The 27855-nt window shown below is 38.8% G+C and overlaps 1 protein-coding gene across 1 annotated transcript in view; it reads right to left on the bottom strand.

The window, feature by feature from the left end:
- The window catches only part of KCNQ1 (potassium voltage-gated channel subfamily Q member 1), a 557035-nt gene that overhangs the window by 327649 nt on the left and 201531 nt on the right, over positions 1 to 27855 (bottom strand). The window contains exons 9-11 of the mRNA XM_032770377.2: positions 27019 to 27147; positions 22334 to 22472; positions 13159 to 13279 (exon numbers count right to left, since the gene is read on the bottom strand). Coding sequence (XP_032626268.1) covers positions 13159 to 13279; positions 22334 to 22472; positions 27019 to 27147 — 389 coding nt within the window. The remainder of the gene's footprint in view (positions 1 to 13158; positions 13280 to 22333; positions 22473 to 27018; positions 27148 to 27855) is intronic.

Below are 27855 nucleotides of genomic sequence, written 5' to 3'. Positions count from 1 at the left end.
AGGCTTTTCTGATTGCCCAATCCACCCACGGAGAAGTTCGTCCCATGTGTCTGAATGCGGGAAAAGGGAAATAAAAATAGTTGACATGAAGATTTTTCATCTTTGTCGTTTGGACTCTTGTAAGAGCTGGAGCTAAGAAAACAGGAAAAAAAAAAAAAAAGCAGAGATCCCTACAGTTGACGTGGGTTAAGCCCTGAAAAGACATTCAATGCTGACCGATTACCACGTCACCTTTTAGAACCACAGACTGAACTCAGTTGTGCATATATGCTGCCTGCTTTAACTTGTAAATAACTAACTATTTCTTTTTCCAAGTTAATAAACCTTTGGTTAGTTTACGTAGGATTGGCTACAGGCATTCTTTTTGGTCAGAGATCTGGGGTAAGTGACTGGTCCCTTGGGACTGGAAGCAACCTGTGATTTTTGGTGTAAGTGATCATTTATCATTAAGTCCAGCTTGCCAGGGTGGCAAAATAGACTGGAGAGCCCAAATGGGCTGCCTGTGACTCCATGGTAAGACTGTTACAGTGATCTTAGAATTCAAATGTATTACTGGATTGGTGAAATATTATAGAACGCACAACCAGTTTGGGGTGTCTGCCCTTCTTTTGACAGTCTGTCCTGAGTACAGCCCTCCTGGTTGTGAGCTACTCCAGACAGCGTGACGAGGGGATTTCTGGTAGAGTAGTGCAAGAGGAGGTGTTCAATGTATTCCTTTCTTTATTTCATAGATTCAGCATTATGGCCCTGTCCTACTGGGAACAGAACAAACCTATGAAAAAAATTGCATTCTGTGGCAGTTCAATGCAAATATGGGATGGCAAATCAGATTATACTTGTATAGTATTTGGGTAATATGTAATGCTTGATGTAATAGAGGAAGCAAAATTTTGGAGATGCCACATTAAGGAATTTGAAAAATTGTTTCCAAGTTTGACAAATATTATTTTACCTCTGTGTCACAGAGACCTATGTTATTTGGCTGTATTTTGGTGTAATGCTCATGTCCTAGGAAGTGGGCTCTTATGCAATTGTGTTTATTCAAGAAGCAGATTTTTTAAAAAGGAATTTTTGGGGGATGAAGTTTTAAGTATCAACTTGTGTTCATATTTCTTCCCTCTTAAAATACTTTTTAGAAGAAAAATGAAAAAAAAACAACCCTTTGTAATGACAGTATTTATCTCTGTAAAACTCAGTGGGATGTGATTTTTAGAAAAGTCACAACAACTTTTACGTAAGATATTTTAGCCAGTTTTAGTCCTGTTCCATGCACAGATCCCACAGTTGGCAATTTCTTTCAAAATTACACTGTTGTTTACATTAACTTTACCTACACTATTATTATAATAGGTAAACTACATCATTTACATCTTTCTAAATTGTTTCCTTGTAGACCAATACTGCTTCTTATTTCTTTCAGTTTTCTGCTCTATTCATTATACTATTCAGCAATATTTAAATCAGCCGTTCCTTTCCATTTTTTCCAACATATTGCACTTTGCTATAAACGATGCTCGCTGGTAGAATACATTTGAAATGAAATGTTGTCCAAGTATTATAAGATAAAGATCTCTTAGGCCACTCATTCTATCACCATTTATTGTCACACCATTTCAAGGCTGGATTTAGTCATTGAATTAGATGGTTAGAACAGGGATCGGCAACCTTTCAGACGTGGTGTGCCAAGTCTTCATTTATTCACTCTAATTTAAGGTTTTGCGTGCCAGTAATACATTTTAACATTTTTAGAAGGTCTATTTCTATAAGTCTATAATATATAACTAAACTATTGTTTTATGTAAAGTAAATAAGGTTTTAAAAATGTTTAAGAAGCTTAATTTAAAATTAAATTAAAATGCAGAGCCCCTCGGACTGGTGGCCAGGACCCGGGCAGTGTGAGTGCCACTGAAAATCAGCTCACGTGCTGCCTTCAGCACATGTGCCATAGGTTGCCTGCCCCTGGGTTAGAGCAATAATGTGTTAAATGTACTATTCTCACTGTATGGTGACATGTAATGCTTTGTTTTCCACCTATGTTACAAACATGTCTATATTTACACTGTTGCCCACGTCCCTCATCCTTCTTGTTCTCTGAGAAGATACAGTTTAAAATATTTTTTAAAATGTTGTTTAGTACTAGGGGCAAAACTCTCCTCTCCAATCCACACTATATGTTTTTTATTCAATCAGATTAGACATATAAGAATTTTTGTTACTAAATAGTTCTGTATCTGATAATAAACTAAAGTGCTGCTGGTCAAGTATATATTTTGGTTTATATTCTGATTTTGATATTGATTTGGATTCCTATATCTTGTATTGATATCCAAGAGATACTCCTGTTACAGAGCCTTCACAGCCATTCCACGTATCTTTGTAATATTATTTTAATTTGGTACATATAGCATATGCTCGTATACATCAATTCATACCACCCAGCATGAGTATTAGCACTATTTAATTGCTTGTCATATTTTGTAACTTCATAATATGTATTTTATGGTCAAAAGCTTGGTAAGCTGCTATTTATTGTACAATTAATAAAGCATTTTAAAACCTCCTTCTCAATTTACTTGAAGTAACTTTTTATGAACACAGCAAGCACATTTTTTCAAAAGTGTTTAGCACCCAACACATTTTAAAGCTATAAACATGCAGTATTTGAAGTAGTCTGTTGTATCCATCACATGTAAAGGACAAATAAAGTTATCCTTATAACTAAAATAAAAAAAGTTTCTTTATTTATGCTTTTAATTTTAATTCTGGATCAAGATAGTCATAAATTTAACTCAGCAAAATACTAAATAAAAATGGAACACTTTTATTGACTCCCCACAAAAAGTTTTTGCACTTATTACTCTGCATGGTGTGAAAAACAAAATGATAGAAGTTAGTAAGTGTGGAGCTGCTCATTGTTATTACATCACAGGAGCCCTGTGCTTCTGAATCACTAAGCAGCTGGAGTCTGGTTTAATTACTTAACATCAATCAAGATGTATACCAGCACTGGGGGACTAGGGAATGTAACATTCAACTGCAACACAAAAGAAATAGCTAAGCTATCTTTATTTCTGCCCAGATTGTTTGTACATCCGAAAAAGTGCATATTTTACTAGATGAGCACAACAAAGGGTAATGAATATTCTCTTGAGCTGGTCTTTAAATTTATATGTGGCAAATTTCTAGCATTTTTCCACAAAGATTTGATTTCACAATAGCTTGCATTGCAAGAGACAAAAAAAATATGCATCTATTGTTTTATTGAGCATTGGTAAATAATAGCAAGGTACCCAAACAAAATGGGCTTAGAGCACGTGACTGGAAGTAATAAATTCTGGGTTCTTGTCCTGGCTCTTTCCCCCTGGAAAGCTTTCTGAAGAAAAGTCCAAGTGCAAGGCACATTTCTTTGATCATAAATGCATGGGGCTCAATACAGTAATAACTCAATACAATTCCATGACCGCTTGTTTTATATACAGGGTCCGACTAGAATATCTAATGATCCCTATAGCACAGTGTACGTATAAACCAACCAACCATCACACTGCACATACAATTTCCCCCCTTTGTAGAGGATGAGAGAAAGATCAACCCTCCTGTAACACATTAGTCATGTTTCTTATTGCTTTACTGGAAGGGCCTCAGATACCCCAGTGCTGAGGGTGAATAAATAATCTGTGAAAAATAGCATATAAATGCTAACATCTCTGTGTCTCAGTTTACCCATCTGTAAACTGGGGATAATTGCTACTTACCTCCTAAAAGGCTTAATTAAACAAAGTTTAATAAAATATTTAAAGGATTTTAGATGACAGATCTCAAATAAGTGAAAACATTAGTAGTAGTAGTAAACTTGCGATAAGACAGAATTAAAACTCTCTGACACAGCTATGCAACATGTAGCAGGCTCCAAATATACCTTTGCAGTTCAAGCTATGAAAGCTGGTAGAACCCTTCAACCAACCGTGCAGCCCACCCCAACTAACCCTGTTTTGCTGAAAAAGGTTTTCAAACCATGGGGTGAATTCCTGACCCCACTGAAGCCCATGACAAAACTCCCACTTCTTTAATGGGGCTAGAATTTCAATCTTGATCTTTAACTACATTTCCAGATGGTAATTTCTGATACAGATGAGCAAATAATTTGCTGTGAATAATACTAGTAGAAAATGCTGACACACTTTCATTGCACAGTTATTTAAAAAATAAACATTTCATTATTTCAAGTTTTAGGTCCAGTTCTTGAGCTGCACACAAGCTGTGCTCAGCGCAGCTCAGGGGGAGGACTGACATGTGGCTTTAAGCCACTATGGCCAGAGAGCCCCCAGATCAGGGGGATGCAACCAACAGCCTCCAAGTTAAATTAGAGATACCTCATGGCCACTCTGATTTGGCAACTGGAGGTCACTAAGATATTGGTCCACTTTCTCCATCTTTTTCCTCTATCACAGTCCCCGCACTGAGGGCCAGGAAGGAATGGTGGTGTACGAGCTACTACTCCGCTCAGAGACTCCCTGGATTCAAGGGAAATCCTCAAATTGCTTGTTAAGGCAGCTGTAAGGATACTTCATATCCTGGAATGGCCCCAAAGCAGCTGGAACAGACCAGAGGATCACATCCCTATTGTGGCTGGAGTCTTACATAAGTGAGATATTTCTGACCATTTCTTATCAAAGCACAGGCCCGTGCAGATTTTTTTCCAGGCAGACAGAATATCTCAAACGAAACATGTCTCCCCCTTTGTGGCCAATTACTAAATACATGGAAGTTTTTAGCAATATTTAGTGCAGAGTCTGAGATTGTGATACAAAATGATTCTCTGGATCAAACAGCTGAAAAAAAAAACTGGCCAATACACACACACAAGCATACACGACATGTCTTTAGAAAGGAAATAAAAATAAGGGGAGGCATAAAGGCAAAAGGACAATTACCAGCCATGCTTATAAGAAAAAATGAAGCCCTGACTTACTACTATAATGTCTATTACGTGTGACTGCTCTGTTTGCTGCTCTACAGAATGCCCTGCAATTAATGATAAAACAGGCCCTGTGCAAATCCTGGTTTAAATATTGCTAGCTGCATTTCAAACAGAATTCCTGTGACAGCAGAGGTCTGCCATTAGCTCTGACCACTTGAAAGTGAAAAAGCAATATTGGCTCAGACTTCACAAGGACGTTTGGAAATAAAAGAGGAAGATAAAAGCGGGAATCTTTTACTAAATGAACTATCAAATCAATGCAAATAGGGTTTCCACTCACTGATAAACCTATAGAAAAGAGACAGATATAAGACTAAGTTGAGCACTGTTTGTTCTGGACACTATTCACTTCTCAAATGAAGGAGCAGACAAAATACTGGTAGCGAAAACAGAGCCCACTAATAATAAAAAATGGCAAAGACACAAGTACAAAAAAAATAATAATATAATGACAGTAACTATGCCACCATTGAATACTACAAGCACTGTTTTTTATTTTTATTTAATTATACTTTGAAATGTCCAACCCCAGATTTTTTTAAACAAATGTATTTTACTGTAATAAAAATGTATTTGGATTATTCACAATTCAATTTATATTCTTTTTCATCTTTATTTTATGATGTTTGGTATTAAAAAATATAAAACTTCTTTATTAAAATATGTAATTATTGTATTTATTGCACTGTTCAGTACATAGGGATTTTAAAAAGTCATGCCTATAGTTCAAGTGTGAACATCATTTATTTATAAAATTATCTTTACAAGTACACTATCATATCTGAGACACTGATTATTTAAAGAGATAATGGCAGGTCACATTTGGTCTAAAATGTAGATTTTGTAAAAATAAACTTTTTCTAATTCTCAGATTAACCAAAATGTTTCCACAACATTACTTTTTTTTTTTTTTACATAACTCTAACAGAAGCAGTTGTACATTTGCTTTTTAAAATACAAACATTCTCCTATATTACCACCAACCCAAATACTGAAGCGTTGTATACTAGAATATGTCTAATAAAATACTAGTGCATGAACACTGAAACATTATACGGAGTATTCGATTACCAGGAACTAAGAAGTGAAATTGACAAATCATTTTCACTGTTCAAATTGAGAGAAATGCAAAATAGGAGCTAAAAAAATCATGCAGGTTTTTTAGAATGATCACTATTTAATAAAGCAAGGCATTATTAATAACATGGATGGTTAAGTTTGGAAACTGCTTTAAGTAGCAACTGCAGTAAGCCATTCCTTACTGTCTTCTATGTCTGTGATAATCTTTTCAAAATGGAGAGGGAGAGGGAGTGGGACAAATGTCAGAGAGACAGACATTCAAAGAATTATATTAACAACTATATTCACAATTCGGAGACTAAGATTTAAGCAAACTAATCTGATATTAGTGTAACATTAGGTCATACATTCTTACCACAGTTGGTGTTCATTTTATGCTCTTTTCTAAAATCCTTACTCATGTTGACTAGCACATTACTACTCTAGAAGTCCCACTGAGACCAATAGCAGCTTTGAAAAATCAGGCTATTTATTTCGGGTGTCTAAATGAGACTGAGGAGCCAAGCTTTAGTCTTCAACTTTTGAAAATCATGGTCCTTATTATGGTATGGAGTTTTTTGACAAAAATGTTTCTGCATCAGAAAATGCTGCTTATTCAAAACTGAAATTTTTTATAGGAAAGGGCTGTTTTTAACAAAATTTTCAATTAAAAAAGTTTTTAAAATCACTGGAATGTTTCACTTTGATATTTTCAAAACAAAAAATTGTGTTTTTCTAGTTCAAAATGAGTTTTTACTTTGAAATTTAAGTTATAGTAAAAAAATTCAAAAAATGATAGAAATAAAAAGAAAAATTATCAGAACAAAACCTATTAATTGACCTGAACCAATTATTTATTTATTTTCAGTTTGTGAAAAATTTTGAGATCTTGACTTTTCATCCCAATTTGGGACAGGGACACATTTTTCTAGATCTCAAAAATATTCATGGGATGGGAAAACTGTTTCCTGCTCACCTGTAGTCACAATATATATATACATATACATATAATATTAATACTAGGTTTTACTTCACATTTAAACACAAGATGTTTTCATGATCAAAAATTACTCTTACAGCTATCACATGACCACTAGCTCAGAAACTGACATTTAAGGATGTTTGAATGTGCCTAGCAATGATAATTTCACTTGTATTGAATCCCTGTGCCGTAGACACATATATAATAGTCATCTGCTCACACACATTAATGAAGGGAGAACCCTGGACTTCTAGTTTCAATGTAAAGTCCTCCCTGTGGCCTAGTGGAGATCTCCATGATCTTGTATAAATTATGGAGCAGCCCCTAGAAATAATATGATCACAGGGAGAGACAGTTATATATAGCCCATCCCAAGTATCTGAGGTTTGCAGGATTTCAAATTCAGCAATATGTTCTATACACACAAGACACTGGCAGGGGCGGCTCTAGACATTTAGCCACCCCAAGCAGGGCGGCATGCTGCGGGGGGCGCTCTGCCGGTCGCCGGGAGGGCGGCAGGCAGTTCCGGTGGACCTCCCGCAGGCGTGCCTGTGGAGGGTCCGCTGGTCCCGTGGTTCGCTCCTCCCGTGGCTTTGGTGGACCTCCCGCAGGCACGACTGGCAGAGCACCACGCATGCTGCTCCAAGCACGCGCTTGGCGTATTGGGCCTGGAGCCGCCCCTGGACACTGGTCATCAGCTAAACCAGGCACATGCAGCATCGGGGAAAGAACCCAGGATGTTTGGCTCCAAAAATATAAGCCCACTCTACTAGATGTAAAAGAAAGAGTCTAGTACCTTAGCCCTGTACAAACCAGTCACAAAAAGGAGGCTGGATCAAGTAATCTATTAATCTAAGACATTAAATTTTCTGCACTTTTTTTCTACTTTTCAAACCAAGCTCTATTAGCCAATACATTACAAGCTGACTACAGAACTAGCACTCTACATAAACTAGCATCCAAGTAACATTTAAATTTCCTCTTACAATCGGACACTGTTCTTCACAAGTCATTCAATCTCACCTGCAGTTGCCTGTATACTTAAAGAGTATATAAATCATTCCTTTTCCCCATTAATACACACTCATCTGTGAAAAAAGACTGAGGACTTATTGTCATCTACCTAAAGATTATAATTAACAACGGGAAAATCACTGATTATTTACACACTCAGAACTGGGTAAACATGGTCCATTAGCTGATTAGCTGTTGAATGGAAGGTGCAGGGGAGGGAAGCTAGAACAAATAGAAGCATGAAGAAATAAATGAGGGAAATGACCTTATTTTTCAGATCATTTGGAATTGGAAACCACTTAAGGGATAACTCACAGCATCATTTTTGTTTGTTTTATCCCTAAATAAGGTCACGAAGGATAACTATATCAGAATGTATATGGAGTTTAAAGGGGAGAGAAATCCCCAAAACAACCAGTCTCCCTGCTGCCCATCTGTTTCACTCATTTGGGTTATTTTCCTGTGCATGCTTACTTTTATAAATTTATTTTTATAGTTTCAATTAATGTGATTTGTGAAGTTAAAAAAAGCATTACAATGACATTTATATTTGAAATTGACATGACAAGAACAAGTCCCTTTGTGGGGGAGACTCAGCTATAAGTAACACTCTTTTTGTCATTGTACTTTAAAAGAGGGAAAAACAATTAAAACAAAACAAATCACGGTACAAAGAGGAGCAGAAGAGGATAGGGAAACATGCCAGTTAGAGAAGAGAAGAAAAGGACAGGTCCAAAGAAGAACTATGATATTACTATTGCTGAGATTTACTTTTTTTTTAAATAGAAGAACCATTGCCCACAAAGTTATGTAAACAGCCAAAATATCCACGAGACACATAATTTTGTACAACATTCTATTTAACACATTGCTATGCTGCTCAGTAAGTTCATTTTACAGGTGAGATTTGACAGCTACACACACACACACACACACAGAGGGACTATGGCATCTCAGACTGGATGTTCCTGCTTATGAAGCCTTTCTTGTTCTCAAGGTATGGAAAGATGGAGACAAGCAATGGAATCACTGTCCCTTGCAATAATATTGTACATTTCTATGCCTGGTTATAGGTCTATATTTGCAGTTTGTTAACCATGTTCTTTGTTGAAGACTGAGGCTCAAACTTAACCTTGTATACCGATTCTCTCAAGTATTTATGAATTTTTCAATTAGAGTTTTCTTAACAAATAGCCCGATACAGCAGTCCTTCCCTATGCAATACCCCCTTGAAAAGATCATAGAATTGAGCATCAGTAATTAGCTTATTCATCTCCAGAGAAATACTTTTATAATATATATTTAGGCCTTAATCCCACAAAGATTTACACACAACTAACTTTATGTAAATGAATAGTCCTATTAAGTTCAGTGGGACTGCTCACTTGTCTAAAGTTAACTAAGTGCATAAATCTTTGCAGGGCCAGGACTTTAGATATTTATTAATTGTAAAGAGATTTTAAGGCTATGCCTCGCATGCTAAAAAGTGCAATACTAGAGATTCTGAGGTATAAAAGGTTACTATCCATCCAAACTAAGTGAGACAAATAGAAATGTAGCCATATTATTTTTAATATGAATGTTGCCAAGTACTTCTGCTAATAGTACAGTAGGTAACCTACATTTTTTGCCACAGGATTTACATTGCCTGTCAAAAGGAAGTATTTTTATACTCTGAGGTAAAATCAATTTCCAGGTATGTTGCCAATCATATGTCTCCAATTAACAGGGCAAGTCTTACTCATGCTTTTGTGGCTTATAGAATCAAAATCTATTCTCGGGCTCATTTCCAGAGTCTTCTGGAGAAACTAACTCATATGTTATGACGGGTCTATAATTCAACAGCACATATTCTTACTAATTCCAAATCCACACATCCCTGGATTAAGAGATGCTATTTGTTATGCACCTGGGCTTTGAAATGGTCTTCACACCACTGTTTCTTCTACAGAATATGGATTGCTATTAAAGTCTAAGCTGCAGTTTCGTTTGATCTGACTTTTCCACACTAATTAGTTTTTATAGTTAGCTATATTTGTAATGTATTCTGGAATACATAATTGCATGACAGGTGCTATATCAATACAGACTGTTAAATACGAAGCACTATTTTTAAAATACATGTTAAAGAAAATGGACTTTAAGGAAGTAAAAGACATTCACAACCACAGCCACGAATACATAGAAAAAGCACATTTCTGGATTCCCTTGGGAAATAAATCATAATATTCAACTGTGGCAACTTAAGACATACATGTGACAAAGATCTGTAACCACAAACCACTTGTGTTTTTATTATATCGCAAATTGTCCAATGGGTGTGGAGTGGGCACTTGTTAGACAGTATGTATATTGCTCAGTCCCTAAATTTCACGTCTAACATTATATCCAGACGCTGAACTTTCAGGTCCTACGCATGGAATGGATGACATATAACAATTTTATATACATTTGCTCCTTACAGTCTTCGAAGGGAAGAATGAGAAAGAAGCATGTGTCCAAATAACAGAAGGAAAAGTCCAACCAAATTTTTAGTAGTACCATAACTTGCTTTAGGATTATAGTATCACATACATACTGAATGCAACACAGCAGCTTGTTTTTGAATAATCCACATAAACATACCTCTTGTTCCACTAGCAAAGCCAAGCGAAAATACTTTGGGTGTCCCCCTGCCAAATGTTTGATCAGATTTATTACTTGACATACACAACACATTACTTGATAGTACAAAACTGTGAAAGTTTCAATGTACAAATCATCCTCCTTGTTCGATGTCCTCTCATTTTTAGGAATACTTTATGTTTTTCAGGACATATATGCATTGCATTATAATTGATATGCACAACGTCTAAATGAAACAGAACTTTAAAAATCTTTCAACATCCATTGTCTAAGGCTATTATGTTCTTGGTAACTTGAAACAAGATTTTTTTAAAGAAAAAAAAAGTCCTACCCATTTGTATCTCTCTTTAGCAAACTGTCTTTCGTTGTTAACATTAGAGAACCTCAATATCATAATCTATATAAAGAGGTATATTTTGCAACACTTTGGCACTCACAACTAGAGCATCTGCAGGATTATACCACAGATTCTGACTGAGGAATTAGGAAGTAAAAATGGGAAACAAGCATGCTACTAACAAACTAGGTTGCCGATGTAATGAGAGGATCTTCAGCTGATGAATGTATACGTGCAAAGCAATTCTGCTGCAAGTTTTCATAAATTAAAAAAACTTTCTGAAATATAACACCACTTAAGTGATTTAATTATAAGCATACCATTTTATTGCTGAGTGACTCCCAAGTCTAAGAAGGATACTCAGAAGATCTTGACCCCAAAACTTGTTTTAAAAGAAACAAGTCCATGACTCGTGTGGTGAATTAAAACAAAATATGCAAAGGAAAATGTCAGATCTGGTTTTCCTCCTCAGTTCTTCCTGTCTGAAGGCCTATGAAAATTTATTACTTCCTCCTTCTGATTGAGCAAATAAGAAATCTTTCAGCACAAGATTCTCACATTTCTCCTCCCACAAGTAAATGAGTGTTTAAAGTTTAGCTGACAATGTAGACCTTTTGTTTGCTGTAAAATTCTGCCATTCTCGCAAAAGAGGCTTAATTAGTGGGGGAGGCGGAGCAGTTAGAGTTTGTTGCGCCACAGTCAGGAGAGACAGTGCCAGTACCATCAGTGGTTGAATCTCCCAATAGTCACCTTTCATTGGTGCCATCAGTTCCAGGGTTGCTGCGCTGCCAGAGTGCAGTTCGGTTCCGATAAAGTCTTGAAATTTGTGGACTTTCTTGTCATGCCCCTGAGACTTAAGATATTCTAAATTCTCATGGGCTAAGCAGGAAGATCTTGCTCAACTTCTGCTAGGTTGAATCAGACCTCTTTGAAGTCAACTTAGAGAAAGGTCTTTCTCATGCTTATCAGAGCGTTCCCTGCCTTCCTGATAAGACCCCAATGGGGGATCTGTGGGAGCAGATTTCCTCGCTCCTAAGTCAAACCTCATGGCACAGGAAGCAGACTCCTTGCTGAGTCAGGCCAGGTCCCCCAAACCTGGGTCTGACTGTTCTGACTCCGGCCATGCAGTGATTCAGATGGAACTGGAGAGGAGGTCAGTCCGCTCTGTCCTTCACCTCCTCAGTTGGAGGCATAAGGAGAACAAAGGCAAACTACTTTCAAGAATTCTCTGACTCCAGGCACATAGAGCACAGGTGTATACTCACCATGGAATACACAGAGACCAGCAGGCAAAGTAGTAGTTAATAATTTTTTTGCCTTGTTTTGCTGAAGTACTCTGTGAACTGGAGTGGGAGAATCTCTCTCAGTCCTCTAGTGCAGGGATGAACAAAAAGCATCTGTCGGGAGTCTGACTTAAACAGATGCTAATAAAAGCAAACAAATAAAACCAAAAAACAACATAAAGGTTTTAAACCATCTTAATAAAAATCCCTTCTCCTCTCAAACCACTCAGATTTCAATCCATTTTCTCTTGTAATATCATAGTCCCACTGGATCTCCACTCTTCTGAGGACTCCACCAGCACAGAATAGGAAGTCAGGGCCTAATATTCCTAACATAGCTGACAAACAGAACCCTTTAAAAAGAAACAAACAAAAAGTGCAGCCCTTCTTCCGGCTACCTTTACACATCACAAACCAGCAATAAAGGGAACAAATGATAATTTTCTCTACTTTATGTCACCTTGAAAGAGTCACTTTTATAGGGGATACAGTTGAAAACAAAAGGCCTGTATTTCAGGAAAGAAACATGTCAAGACACACATTTTGGAGACATTTCTCTGGAGAACGGTGTTGAGTGTAACATAACTCTCAACAGAAGAACGCTTCACAAAGTATCTTTCTAGGAAAATCTTGAGGCTATCAACCACCAGCTGTCCATGGACATTAGCTAAAAACCAGAACCTCACGTCACAGAAAAATGAACTCTTCTCTAAGTCAACATTAAGATTTATTGGCACTCAGGACAGAATATACCAACTTCAAGGCAAAACAGTTTGATGCAAATATCTGAGATAGTCCTATCAGTGCCATATTTCAGCTCCTCCAACTGCACTAGTCTAAAGACAATGACTGCATGATTCAATAGTTAGTGACTTACTGTGAGATGTGAGTTATTGGGGTCAGCAAAGTTTCACCCTCCAGGTCAAGCTCATCTGCAAAGCTGTTGGTCCTGGTGAAGGGTACCGTGTTCACATCTAAAAATGCAGGACTCTTTTTCACTGTGAGGAAATAAGCAGATAAGGGTTAGAGCAGTAGTTTGTAGCTATTTTTAAAAAGGCTATACAACAGGTTTACTGCTTATGAGGACATATTATAATATTTCAAAAGGTACAAAGATAGACTTAAAAACAAAATAAGGATATTAGAATAAATCTGTAAACAAGATAAGGGTGCAATGAAAGCAAATTGAGACTTAGAAATTATCTTCTTGCACAAGAATTTCAATATCTGATCATAGAATCACAGAAGATTAGAATTGGTAGAGACTTCAGGTGGTCATCTAGTCCAACCCCCTGCTCAAAGCAGGACCAATCCCGACTAAATCATCCCAGCCAAGGCTTTGTCAAGCAGGGCCTTAAAAACCTCTAAGGATGGAGATTCCACCACCTCTTTAGGTAACGGATTCCAGTGCTTCACCACCCTCCTAGTGAAATAGTTTTTCCTAATATCCAGCCTAGACCTCCTCCACTGCAACTTGAGACCACTGCTTCTTGTTCTATCATCTCCCAGCACTGAGAACAGCTAAGCTCTGTCCTTTTTGGAACCCCACTTCAGGTAGTTGAAGGCTGCTATCAAATCCCCCTTCACTCTTCTCTTATGCAGACTAAACAAGTCCAGTTCCCTCAGCCTCTCCTCATAAGTCATGTGCCCCAGACCTCTAATCATTTTCTTTGCTCTCCACTGGAATCCCTCCAATTTGTCCATATCCTTTCTGTAGTGGGGGGCCCACAACTGGATGCAATACTCCAGATGTGGCTTCACCAGTGCCGAATAGAGGGGAATAATCACTTCCCTCAATCTGCCAGCAACACTCCTACTAATGCAGCCCAATATGCCGTTAGGCTTCTTGGCAACAAGGGCGCACTGTTGACTCATATCCAGCTTCTCATTCACTGTAATCCCTAGGTCCTTTTCTGCAGAACTGCCGCTTAGCCAGTTGGTCCCCAGCCTGAAGCAGTGCATGGGATTCTTCCATCCTAAGTGCAGAACTCTGCACTTGTCCTTGTTGAACCTCATCAGATTTCTTTTGGCCCAATCCTCCAATTTGTCTAGGTCACACTGGACTCTATCCCTACCTTCCAGGGTATCTACCGCTTCCCCCAGCATAGTGTCATCTGCGAACATGCTGAGGGTGCAATCCATCCTATCATCCAGATCATTAATGAAGATGTTGAACAAAACCGGCCCCAAAACCGGCCCCTGGGGCACTCTGCTTGATACCTGCTGTCTACTAGACATTGAGTTGTTGACCACTACCCATTGAGCCCAATGATCTAGCCAGCTTTCTATCCACCTTATAGTCCATTTATCCAATCCATACTTTTTTAACTTCCTGGCAAGAATACTTTGGGAGACCATATCAAAAGCTCTGCTAAGGTCAAAATATATCAGGTCCACTGCTTTCCCCATATCCACAGAGCCAGTTATCTCATCATAGAAGGGAATCAGGTTGGTCAGGCATGACTTGCCCTTGGTGAATCCATGCTGACTGTTCCTGATCACCTTCCTCTCCTCCAAGTGCTTCAAAATAGATTCCTTGAGAACCTGCTCTATGATATTTCCAGGGACTGAAGTGAGGCTGACCATTCTGTAGTTCCCCAGATTTTCCTTCATGTGATGTCCTAATGCCAAATCCTATAGCAAAGGAGAAGCTGCAGTGCAAGAATCTCCAGTTCAGGTAGCTAATACAAAATTTTCCATTTGTGTTAAAATGATCATTGTCTGGGAAGCACAGGAGTAGAGACCTATTTCCCATTTGTGTGTGTCCCTGATATTTGAGCATTTAAATAAAGAACATGCAGATACTACAGTGATGGATACTTTAGATGTGATACTAAGAAATATTGTCTGATAAGAATCTGACACACTATGGACCATTTCCCGATCTTATTTATGCTCAGGCAACAATACATGAGCATAACCAATGGAAGAATTTAATTCTCTCTTTTAAAGTAATTTCTACCTCATGTTTCATCCTTAAAACAACTTTCTAGAGTATAATTACAATGGCAGACATTAAAAAGTAAATGTTTACCCATGATTAGCACTCAGTGATAGAATTTCCTTATACATCACATTTTAATATTTATACAGCACCATAAATGTGCATGATGTTATACAAACAAATAGTAGGAAATAACATGAAACAACATTCTTTAATAGCTGAACAAATGTTGATAGTGGTGGACACTTTACAGCAACCATATCCTGGGCAACTAGCTATATCGTTCTATGAAATATGTATTTATTCATTAACAGAGCATCTCTCATACTTGTCAAGGCACTTAACAGTCTGACAGTAAGCAGCAACATACAGAAATAAGAATAAAACACAAAATAAAATGAACACCACAGAAATACATAATTAAACACAAATGCAAGTTTCTTAGAGCACAGGTCCGCTATGCCTTGTATCCCAGAAGTCATGAACATTTCATGAACATTTCACAATGCACACAGGCCTTGGAAGATTTATAACCCTGAAATTAAAGTATGTCATCAATTTATACCTCTTTTGATGACTGTATCCCATCGACTATAGGGCTTATAGCCCAAATCAGGAGGTGTAGGGAGGGGATCAACTCACAATTCTTGGTCATTTTATTTGTAAGGAGTAGATCAAGTGCATGATCCTGTTCCCAATGAACTTAATGGGGGTTTTGCTTTCACTGACTTCAACAGGAGCAAGATAGGGAACATCTGGAAAAATTTAAAAATACAGCAAGGTTTTGCTCCAGTACTAGCTGCTTAAAAGCAGCGTTCCTTGACCACAGTATCACTCTAGGACCAATATTAGCACTAACACAATGAGAATTATATAGCAAATAGCAGTGAACTTCAGCATCAGCTTTTTATTCTGAGTAATATCCGTTGGATTAACACAGCCACATTCAGGACAGAGGTTATGGAAAAGAGCAGAAGAATTCCAGCTGAAAATGTACAATTTTACAGGGCCTTAAATATTTTTTGTTAAACTGACTTCTTTGGCTGTTACTAAATAAATACTGAACATTCAGTGTTCTGTCAGGCATGGATGAAAACTCACCAGTTTCCTAAGGAGAAATATAAAAGTCTCTTCACGCATTCTGATTACTAACGACAGTGCTATCGAACTTACAGCCACATGCCGTGCTTGCAGGGGCAGCTCTAGCCTTTTTTCTGCCCCAAGCATGGCAGGCAGGCTGCCTTCGACGTCTTGCCTGTGGGAGGTCCCTGGTTCCGCGGATTCGGCGACGTGCCTGTGGGAGGTCCGCCGGTCCCGCAGCTTCAGCGTACCCGCCGCCCAAATTGCCACCGAATCCGCGGGACCGGCGGACCTCCCACAGGCAAGCCGCCAAAGGCTGCCTGACTGCCGCCCTGGCAGGGACTGACAGGGCGCATCCCGCGGCTTGCTGCCCCAGGCATGCACTTGGAGCGCTGGTGCCTGGAGCCGCCGCTGAGTGCTTGCCAAGCACTTGTTTACTGTACCCACATGAGACATTGCTTGCAAGAGGACTTGTAATTGTTGGATTGTTACAATTATTGCTTTTCTGTTTAAGACAGAAATGACAGATGAAAAAGGAAAGAAGAAATTAAGGTTGTCCCCAACTTGATTTGAAAAATATAAAGATACTCTCTCTCCTGAGAGTAACAAGGAGATAATAACATGGGCATTATATTTATTTTAATGTGAAGCTATTGCCTGTTTGTTTCCCCTGGAATTTTCTGGAAACTACTTAGGGACAGCTCATGGCCAGTCCTTGTCTGAAGCACCCACTCCTACTCCCTAGCGCCGGTGCACAACTGCTTCCTATAAGCAAGCAGAAGCAAACCTGATCTAGTGAAAAATCTGTACTAACTTCAGACCAAAGAACTCTGGAGAAGGTCAGAGAAATTCAAAACTTAAAAAAAAAATCTGTACCAAAACCATGAATTACTGTCTCCCTGCTCAAACGCCCCCACGGTATGGATACTTACAAACCTAATGTGAGATATAAAAAAATAAAATCAGTAAATGGTTGGCTCTTGGTCTACTCATATGAGGTAACTATACGGCAATATCTCACCAACTCACAATTTTTAACGTACTTATTCTCACTGTGAAATAGGTTTTTACAAATGACGATGGGAAGCCCAGAAAGGCTAAAGGACTTGCCCAAGGTCACATAGGAAATCTATGGAGGAGCAGGGACTTGACACCCGGATTTCTCAAAATCCTAGGTCCTCACCACTGGACATGCTTCCTCTCAAGTATTAGATATTACTGTTTACAAATATGTAAAAAAAAATAAAAAGAGGATTTTTTTGTAAACAAAGGAATCGATGTTCATGAATGGACAAGAGCAGAAAATAGACAAGAAAGGCAGAGAGGAACATTTAGTCTAAGTTGTAGGGAAAACATTATAACCATTAGAATTGGAAAACTTACAAGTTTCTGCATCCCTAAATATCCCAATGATTGGAGGAGCAAGCACTAGATTTATACAGGATTTTTTCCAACAGTATGGTATTTGTACAGGGATACCTAAGTACTCTAATAAAAATGTTTTACAATATATTAATAGAGGATATTTCAAGAAATCAACTCGAGTTTTATGATTTTACTATCAGCTTACATACAACGGGCAAGTAGATTAACTCTTTTATAGGGCTGATTTAAAATTTTCCATTTTAACTCTTTTTCAATTAAATGAATAGTGTCTGCTCTCTGTGGAACATTTTGATTTTTTGTTAAAAAAATGGAATGCCTGAAAAACAAAATATTTTGGTTTTCAGCTGAAATTTTTCAATATTAAAATTTCCACTGGGAAAAAAAATCAACATTTTTGGAGGGCAGGGTGGGGGAGAAGGGGTAAAACCTAATTTTACCTCAGATAATGGGCAAAAAAACTTTGCAATGCAAAGATTGAAATACTGGCAGTTCCAAAGAAGACAGATCATTGAAATGGGGGCGTTACCTGGAGAAGGAGGAGCACTGGAGGACGACTGCTGTGCGGAAAGAGATGCCCAGGATTGCTGACGGTCTGAGTCACAGCACAGATGTACACAAGAGATAGAAAAAGGAGGAGAAAAAAAGAGACAGCTGGAGAGACTGCAACATGTCTGTCTTTAATGCAAAGTCTGTGTTGCACCTGTGATCTTTAAAACTAAAAAGGGAAAACCACTGAGGAAATGAGTTTTAATGCAAGTCTTTTCATTTACTATTGATTAAATATAAGTAAAATGCTTTGATGAGTATTTTCTGCCTCTTTTTAGTATCATTTTAAACTAAGTCCTCAGAAGGGGAGGCATTCTGCCTCCTTCTACCTTCCCATGCACAGTGGAATAAGATCTACTGCTAAACTCTTATGGGCTGTAGATTAATATTCCCTCATGCACCTAGCCTGTTCTGCAGTATGGTGTGGCCATAGCTATGCCTTCTCCTTGTCCCCTTTGTGGAGCCATGTGCCCCCAGGGAATAGGGATGGAGCCTCCCTTCTATTCCCCTGAGTGCAGGGAAGGTAATTCTGCCTGACATTTCTGCAGTTCATACAAGTGCCAGCAAGATAAGTCTCCTTGTGTGTTACCTCTCACAACTGTATAACCGAATAAGGACCAGACTCAGTCTGGCCCTTGGAGGTAACAGTGTAACTTCCTGTCATTTTTTGACTCTTAAGTACATTATATTATAGGTGGACATTTCCCATTATAACAACTTGCTCTCAATTGCTAATAGCCTTGCCATACTTTAACATTTGGGCTGAAATTTCCCATACTAGGTGTCTGCCTCAGGCTGAATTTCTTGGGAAAGTTTCAGCTCAAATGTTTCAGCTGTTTCCAAGAAAGAGATTAGCTAAAAATATGTTGTTTTGCCATCATTCAAACCATTCTTGCAGTTGTTTTGTTGACAAACTGTGGTACCTCCCATGCTTTGCAGTGGTGTGTCCTCCTGATGTCAGGGATGTGTCTTTTGCTGTTCCCTTGAAAAACTGCTCAATTTATGAGACTCCACCTCAGTCATGCTCACAGGCGCAGAAGAGATGTACCAGAGTTTGGCAGCTAAATTCTTCAAAGATTCCATCTGCATGGAGCATGCGCCATTCCTTTACCGCTCCAATGTGGTGACTGGACTGCAAATGTACCATGTCATAGAACAATTCAGCATGCTGCAGCCTGGTGTTGCAGGGGCTGAGCATGACTATCCCTAAGGTTGCACAGGTAACTTTAATTCTGGCATTTCCTACCTTTGGAATGCTTCACTTTGCAACCATAATGTTATTTTAATGTAGCTTTTTTTGTGTATAATTGTATCCATGCTAGACTCAGGTACAAAATATATACTTCTCTTCTCTCTTTCTTCCTTTCTCCCCTTAAACCATTTTGAGGACACTGGGGACCAGATTCTCAGGTCCACCAAGTTCACTTAATGCCTGCGTAGGAAATACAAAATGACTTTATACTTGTTGGAGAGCCCTCTCTGAGAATTCCCTGTGTTGGGGGAATCTCTTGGTGACAAAGCAAGCACAGGTGACTATGCTGTTCCTACTCCTCTTCTCCTCTACCTATTCCACCATTAGAACTGCACTTCTTGGGTAAGGAGGGGAAATGTATGGGAGAGAGACTCTGTTATGATGATTCTTCATGGGTGCAAATTAAAGATACATCTCCATTCCCCCTGCAGTTTGAAGTTGCACCAGGGCTGGGCAGAGCAGAATCAGGGAGCTAGAATTAGCTCCCTGTTATCTCTCCCCCACCCCTTCCCTGCATCACCACTGTGCCCGAGTTCTGTGTGGGCCAGGTAGAGAATTCAGCCCTGTACATTTTTGGACAGCATAAACCAAGTTCTGGAGCACTTGGACTCAATTCTCTACTACTCAAGTCAATGGCTGTTGGCCATTGTCTTCAATGGTTGCAGAGACAGCCCTCACTGTAAGTGGGGCCTCGCGGTACTCTCACTAAAGCCGTAACGGTTTAGCACAGCCCTTGTTCTAAAAATATTTCGAAATCACTCATTGAAAGGGTTATAAGGAAACACTCATAAGAAAACTCCGCCATGAGCATACTTAGAAAAAGCAGATTGACATAATGACTTAAAGGGACAAAGAATCCAGACCGTAGCTATTTTCTGTAAAAAAGATAAAGTGGATTATTTAATTTTTAAGGGCCAATCCATCTTCGCTGATGCCTAAGTGCATTTTTATAGATGCAACACTCGCACATGCATTTTTGTGTGAATGACATAGAAGGTTGTGCCTGGAAATTTTGCCGGTGCCCCATTATTTGTTTAGGAAATGGTCTGGGTTCAATAACTGGTTGTTTGGTCATCTTTCGAAAGGTGAATAACTTGATTAAGAATGATGCAAGGGAATGGAGGGTGTCTGCCACTTAATAAACAAGTATTTTATGAAAGAGCATCACGATAGTCTGCTTTTTAATTATATTGTGATTGTGAACAGATGAGTGAGAATGCACATTTTTGTCTGGCACGGTGTCTTGTGTAGTGAAGGGATTATAGCAAGCTACTAGACACATACAAGAGCATTGCAAACTATGTTAAATGTCAAAGTCTGGCATGCTGTATATAAAATTATTTTCCTCAACTTACCAAGCCACTTGAACATTCCTGTTTGTCCTGTATACTTGTAAGAGTTTTGAGAGGACAGAACACAGATAAAAAGGAGAGAAAATAAGTGTCAGAAGAAATAAGAGGAAAACTTTTGATTGACAGCTAAAGTGTTGATACTGAAGGGGCACTAGTATTTGCCTGCAAATCATATGGCTCCTTAGTAGATATAGGATCTCAAAAATTTCAAAGATGGGACCTGGCAAATGTAGGCATTCATAAAGCTCTCACACTGTGCTGTTTCGCAGAAAGATATTTCTCAATGGTTGATCCACAGAGTCAACTTTATCCTTGTTCACCTGCTAATTACAATAGTGTTTGGCACAACAGAGTTTAAGTGGCAATTGTTACTCAAGAGAAGCCCAGGAGGAATGAAAAAGCAGGGAAGATGTGGATCAGGACTGTCGTGCACCAGAATGACATAAGGACATTAGACTTCCTGCCTCAACTAAAATATGCCTGGTTTCAATAACACTGCAATCTCCTCCTCATTTTAATGACTATTAAATTTAAACAAAGTCAGCCAACTCTCTAAATAAAAAATTTAAGAGCTTAAAAATCTATATGATCTGTAAAATGTACCTTTAAAAATTATACCTCATTTGCTTCAGTTAACATTCTTTTTACCAGAATTAAAACACAGAAGTTAACAGATTTTAATACAATATGCTAGTAACTTTAAAAAGAAATCATATGTAAAATAACTGATGAATTTACAGTGTAACTTTAAGAGCAACAAGATTCTAGTTGCAACAGGACTATAAAACAGGTTCTGTTCTCCTTCTGTATGGCTCCATCTCACAAAAGAAATCTACACTGATGAATTACACAGAAGACCATCTGCATTTATGAAAAGTGCTATATATAACAGCTAAATGATATTATTATAATACTACATTATATGAACTTGAAGTAATAGCTTTCTAACTCCAAAACCAACCCCAGGAGGGGAAGAGGGCATACATGGTTTGCAGTGATAAACCAGATTTCAAGAGCAGCCATGGGTCATTGTTTAAAGTTTGGGTGTAAGCATACTGGAGATATGGCTCACTTGAATTTAGTCTGGGAAGAGATCATAGAATCATAGGATTGGAAGGGACCTCAAGAGGGGATGAGGAGGATGAGTTGGTGGCCAACTACAGTACCTCTTATTGACTTAAGTACCAGGTGGCTCTGGCATCAGTTGCAGAGAATTTAGCTCTCCTGCCAGATAGGAGAAACCTTCAACCATGGCCTACCTGCAGTGGAGCATTTTCATGAGGAGAGCTATTGGACCTCATCCAGACTAGCCAGTGGCCAAAGCCAAACAGAAAATAATCCTTGTTTGGACTCCTAAGAAAGGGGAAGGGAGGAGGTAGTACCACAATCCCCTCTCCTACACATACACGCTTTTAACCATCATGATTAGGATCCTTAGTGTAATTAATGCATAGCCCAGTATTTTAAGGTATGTTATAAAGGATTTTCTTACCAGAATTTTCATATGCATCAATATTAAAGTCAGACTTCCTATCATCCATCACATGGTCATAAGTGATATGTGGAACAGTTAACATTTTATCTGGAGAAGAAGGTCCATTGTCCTTCTCAGTCTTAAACTTCTTCTTCACCTAAAAATATGAACACAAATTAGATCTCTTGTAAGAACACACACTAGGAGTGCCTCCTCAATAGTGAAATTTACTTGATTAGATTAACCACAGTGGGGATCTGACCATTTGTTTTCATTAAAAACTCCCATGACAATGTTCACAAGAGTAGGATATTAATCCTGGTGTCCTGGCCAAATTCTAAGCTGAGTAAATGCAGTCTGCCCACCTGAATTCTTCCAGTTTCAGTTGGATTATAGTACTATCTTTCATTTCTCATTTGTAGCCTTTCACCTTTAAGGTCAGCAGGGCCTGGATCAGCAAAACCCTGTTCTAAGGCATGGCCCTTTAAGGAAAAGTGTTCTATGGGAGAATCAGCTGTCAAGCTGGGAATGGAGGTCAGGTGTTTAGTCAGGTGACTAACACTCAACTCATAGAACAACTGCATGGAGCTCAGTCACAAGATGACTGAAGGGAGTGAGGAATAGCATTCACGAATCTAGAGTCTAGGAAGGCTCAGAGGGAGCGCTCCCTGGAGCAGAAACTGAACCCCCATGAGGGTAAGCCAGGAAAGCTAATAAGGATTACAGCATAGCCCCAGGAAGGAGGGCTGTGGTCACTCTGTTTTAGGGGCAAAGAAGGTTGAGCCCAAGGAGGATAAGAGGCATGTGAAGAAGAAGCAGGGCAGCTTGTGGTTACAGGCAGGGCCAGATTTCCAATTAGACACATTAGGCACATGCCTAGGGGTGCCGGCGTTCTAGAGGTGCCTAAAAGTTAAAAGTGGGTTAAATGTTTAATTTTTTAAGGAAAACATGAAGGTCAGCTGTAGGCAGGAGGGGTGCTGAAGATGCTGTTCCTAGCGGTACAGAAGGTGTAAATCAGGCTCTGGCTACAGGGAGCAGAAAGACCTTTTATTTAGGGCTCCTAGGGCCTGGAACTCATTGTAGAAGGTGGGTATGGATTCCGTCTATGCTGCCACTCTGGCAGAGGGTGCAATGAGCCTTGTTGTTAAGGGGAGGAGGAAAGGACTAACCCAAGGGTCGGCAACTTTTCAGAAGTGGTGTGCCGAGTCTTCATTTTTTCACTCTAATTTAAGGTTTCGCATGCCAGTAATACATTTTAACATTTTCAGAAGGTCTCTTTCTATGTCTATAATATATAACTAAACTATTGCTGTATGTAAAGTAAATAAGATTTAAAAAATGTTTAAGAAGCTTCATTTAAAATTAAATTAAAATGCAGAGCCCCCAGACCAGTGGCCAGGACCCGGGCAGTGTGAGTGCCACTGAAAATCAGCTCGCTTGCTGCCTTCTGCCCGCGTGGCATAGGTTGCCTACCCCTGGACTAACCAGAGCCCAGGAGGGCTTGAAGTTGAGCTTGGGAAAAAAAGGGTCAGACTACCGTGTGCCTGGCACAGATCCATGATGAAAGATTAGTGTTTTCCTTTAGACTCTGAATAGCCTAGAAGGTGTGGACTTTTGAGACTTAGCTGGAGGGCCAACTCACCTCAGCAAATGAAACCATGCTGATGACCAAGGAAGTCACTGAAAACTCAGGAGGGAAACTGTGGCCGGTTGACTGCAGTGCCATGCTACACCATGGGGGACATGCTTCATGGTCCTCAACATTTGTGTTACTTTCTATTGTTAAAACGGTGATCATATTTCACTTCAGAAACAGCTGTATTTCAGCTGAGATGTTATTCCTATATATGAAGGTTACCTAACATCTCCCCTGTGGGGTTTGTTTGTTTTTTAAGAGTCAAGATAAGTTTTTATAGAATTCTAATGCTTCCAGTGGTATATGGCACAAGTTTGAAATTTAGCAGAGGGGCAGTTCTGGGGTCAAGTAGGTGCCTTTTGATGTATGCACAAAAATCCATTCAGATGTGGCAGAGTTCCAAGATATTGAATATTGCCACCAGCAGTCTGTTCTGATCAACAGAGCTTGCCAACAGCTTGTTATATCATCCAAGCTTCCACCCACACTGAGCATGCTCGTCACAGTCTTTCTTCAGTATGCTGCATAGAATGGAACCATCAAACAGGCAAGACACAGACAAAATGAATTTTCCCATTGCTTTTCCCAACAAAATTCCCTTTTATCTATGGGAAGGTGCACTGGGCTAGAAGCCAGGAGACGATGAGCTGTAGACATATCTCAATTTTTACTAACTGGTATTTATAACCTTCACAACCCTTGTTTGTTGAGCCAAGCCTCATACTCCACACTTCACTTCTTAGCCTCATTCATTCATACACAACCCTGGCTGCATTCACTGAGCATCATCCTGTGCACTGAATCAGGCAGGGGTCTATGGAAATAATATTATGTGGTCATACAATTATATAATAATACATACTTGCAAGGGTGCAGAATTAAGGTTGCACAAGCAATTTTAATTCTAGCATTTCCTGAGTTTTTACTGTTTGATTTTGCAACTTTAAATAATTTCTACATTTGTGTGTGTGTGTGTGTGTGTGTGTGTGTGTGTGTGTGTGTGTGTGTGTGTGTGTGTGTGTGTGTGTGTGTGTGTGTGTGTGTGTGTGTGGTATATTATTAGAGCAAAATCAAAAACAGAACATTGGATCTGAAACTTCTTGAACTTTGACAATCAGATCCAAACGTGAATCTGAGTTTTTCTACTGGCATTCACCTTTTGTATATTTAGTGGAGATAAGCAGTATTCAGATGCAGTTAAGGTTTCATAAAGGTTTTGGGTTCAAATCTGATGGTTTTAGCTGTTCTGGTCAGACTTCACTCAGTCACAAATGACAGAAATCTCACAAAATCACTGGTTTGATTTTGGCTTCATTTGAACCATAGCCTGAAAATAGACCACGTCCAAGTTTAGAATTAACCTGCAACTAAAACTGTAGAGATAGGAGATCAGGACTGAAATCCAATCCCTCACTGAAATCTGAAGGAGCGCTGATTTCAGGTTGAGATTTCAGCTTCTCTCTAGTATGTAGTTTGCAAAATTCCCTCAGTAAAAGGATGCAGAGTGGTTTAGGATTCCTCAAGAAAAGGCACTACAAATATTAGATAGTTATTCTCATTATCATTTGCCATCTTATTTCGCAAGATGATTTTTTTTAAACAGGATAATTCCTAGGATCATACATATTGGAATTATTAGTACAAAACCTCCTAATTCAACAATGAGTTATGTATATTACAAACTTTATTGGATAACCCATTTAAAATAAACATAGTATCCTCCTAATTCAGCTATTATAAACTAGACAAAAGTGGCTTGATAAAGGCAAATTAGGAAAGAAAATCAAAATAATTTTTCAGAAGGTAAAACAAGATTACCATACTGCCTACATAAATCACTTGCAGTTTCATGGCTATGATGGGCCAGATCCTCAACGGCTGCAATCAGACATAGCTCTATTGACATTAATTGACCTATGCCTATTTAGTCCAGGTAAGGATCTAGCCCATTATTCTTTTTCACCTCCTGGGCAAGCCTGTTACATACTTCTGCAGCGCACTGTAAAACAGCTGCAACCGGAATGGGTGATGTAATGCATAATATAAATGTATATTTGCAAAGTGACTCTCATAGCAAAATATTCTGAAGTGCTTTACAAGTCATTTACATAGAATATCACTGAGGTGCAACTAATTCTGGGGTGGAGGGAGAGGAAGAGGCAGCTAACTAGCACACTCCACAAAGTTGAGGGAACAGGACATGGTAGCCAAGGACACAAAGACAAAATTCTTATAAAGTAGTACCCTGGGACCATGAATGGCAATTCCTTAACAAGCAGAAGCCCCCTTGTGCCTGTCAGAACAAACATGCAAACTGGGTAGCCGGATACACAAATGGGTATTTGTAGACACGATTATTCAAATGCAGGTTTGTGCACGTTTGCATAATGCAAGTTTAGGAGGGCCTTTGCTCTTTGGAGATTTGGTCCTCTTGCTTGAGGCAAAGCAAATAGGACCTCGTTTTTTTCAGGTTTCATCCAACACACCCAAATCATATAAATCAAGTGGAACTCAATTTTATCTGCCTAGTACAGTTCAGTCTACCTACCAGGTATTTATTTTAATTATACTGTATATACACAGTTGTGTTTGTATAAGAACATATATTATTTGAGATCACTTGACATGAAAGGCTACTGTATATAAACACACTGTGTTATTACCAGTGGGGCAGATAGAGCCATAAGAATAATATTTGAGAGCAGCACAGTATTTTACCATTGCAAGGGCAAGTGCTCACTTTATCTTCCCATTGCTCATTATTTCACAGTGTCCTGTATTCAATTACTGGTTGATATAAGTGACTTATGTCACTGTGGTGTCCCTGAAAACTCTCATGTCCATCAAAATTAAACCGGTGAATTGAAGCAAAGTAAACTACAGATATAAATGTTTCTATCTAGAAAATCCCAATGTTCATTTAAAAAACAAAACTTTAAGATCAAGCAATATCCTATAATACAAATACAAATTTGTAGCCTCTGGAGAATGAGCAAATTCCATTTCATTACCAAGCGACTGTATTCACTGAACTACCAAAATGGGAAAGGAAACCAGGGTTACTTACCGATACCATTACTGATTTCTTTGATTTTGGACTAGGTGACATCAAATGATAATTTCTGGCAGGTTTTCTTATGTATATTTTCCATGTAGAAGAGTCTGGGTTTTCTGCTGCATAGCACCTCCATGCAGTCTAAAATAAATGTTAGCAGTACAATTATTACAATAGATTCACTGTTAGAGCTTCTAAAATGTGATTTTCCTGAAAGTTAAAGAGAAATTATTGATGTGTTCAGGTTCCTTCACAAATGAAGGGTAATTTATCATTTGGCATTGTGGGAAATCCTCATTTAGTAAATTCAATCCATCTAATTTTAAATTGTTTGAAAAAAGGGGGAGAAATGTTCTTTATTTAACCACATCTTTTCTTTTCTATAAGCAGGGTCAGGACAACATGAAGAGGGAAGGATGGCCTGGTAGGAAGCCCTCTGGGCTGGGACTCAAGAAATCTCAGTTGAATTCCCCGCTCTGCCCAGACTCCCTGCATGACCTTAGTTGGGCACATCACTTAACCTATCCTGTGCTTCAGGTCCCTATCTGTAAAATGGGACTTCGTGATCTGCCTGATCTCCTAGAAAGTCAAATCCCTGAGAAGCTGGCTCTCTAACAGTTGGCAAGGCTCTTGGAAGCTGGAGCTCCCAATCTCCATGGCAACCTACCTGGTAGGCTGCCCAGGCTCCCAGGTGAGCTGGCTTCCTGGGAGCCCAGAGAGCTCAGTCTAGAAATTTTTGAAAAACTCCATTTTAGTTCTTCCAAATTGGAATTTTTTTGAAAGTGTTCATCCCATGGAAAATTTTGCATAACTGACCTTTTGTTTGTATTTGTAATAGGTTTTGATTTG

Source organism: Chelonoidis abingdonii, chromosome 4 (assembly GCF_003597395.2).
Source record: "Chelonoidis abingdonii isolate Lonesome George chromosome 4, CheloAbing_2.0, whole genome shotgun sequence".
In the NCBI taxonomy this organism is placed as follows: Eukaryota; Metazoa; Chordata; order Testudines; family Testudinidae; genus Chelonoidis; species Chelonoidis abingdonii.
This window is presented reverse-complemented; position numbering and strand designations above follow the sequence as displayed.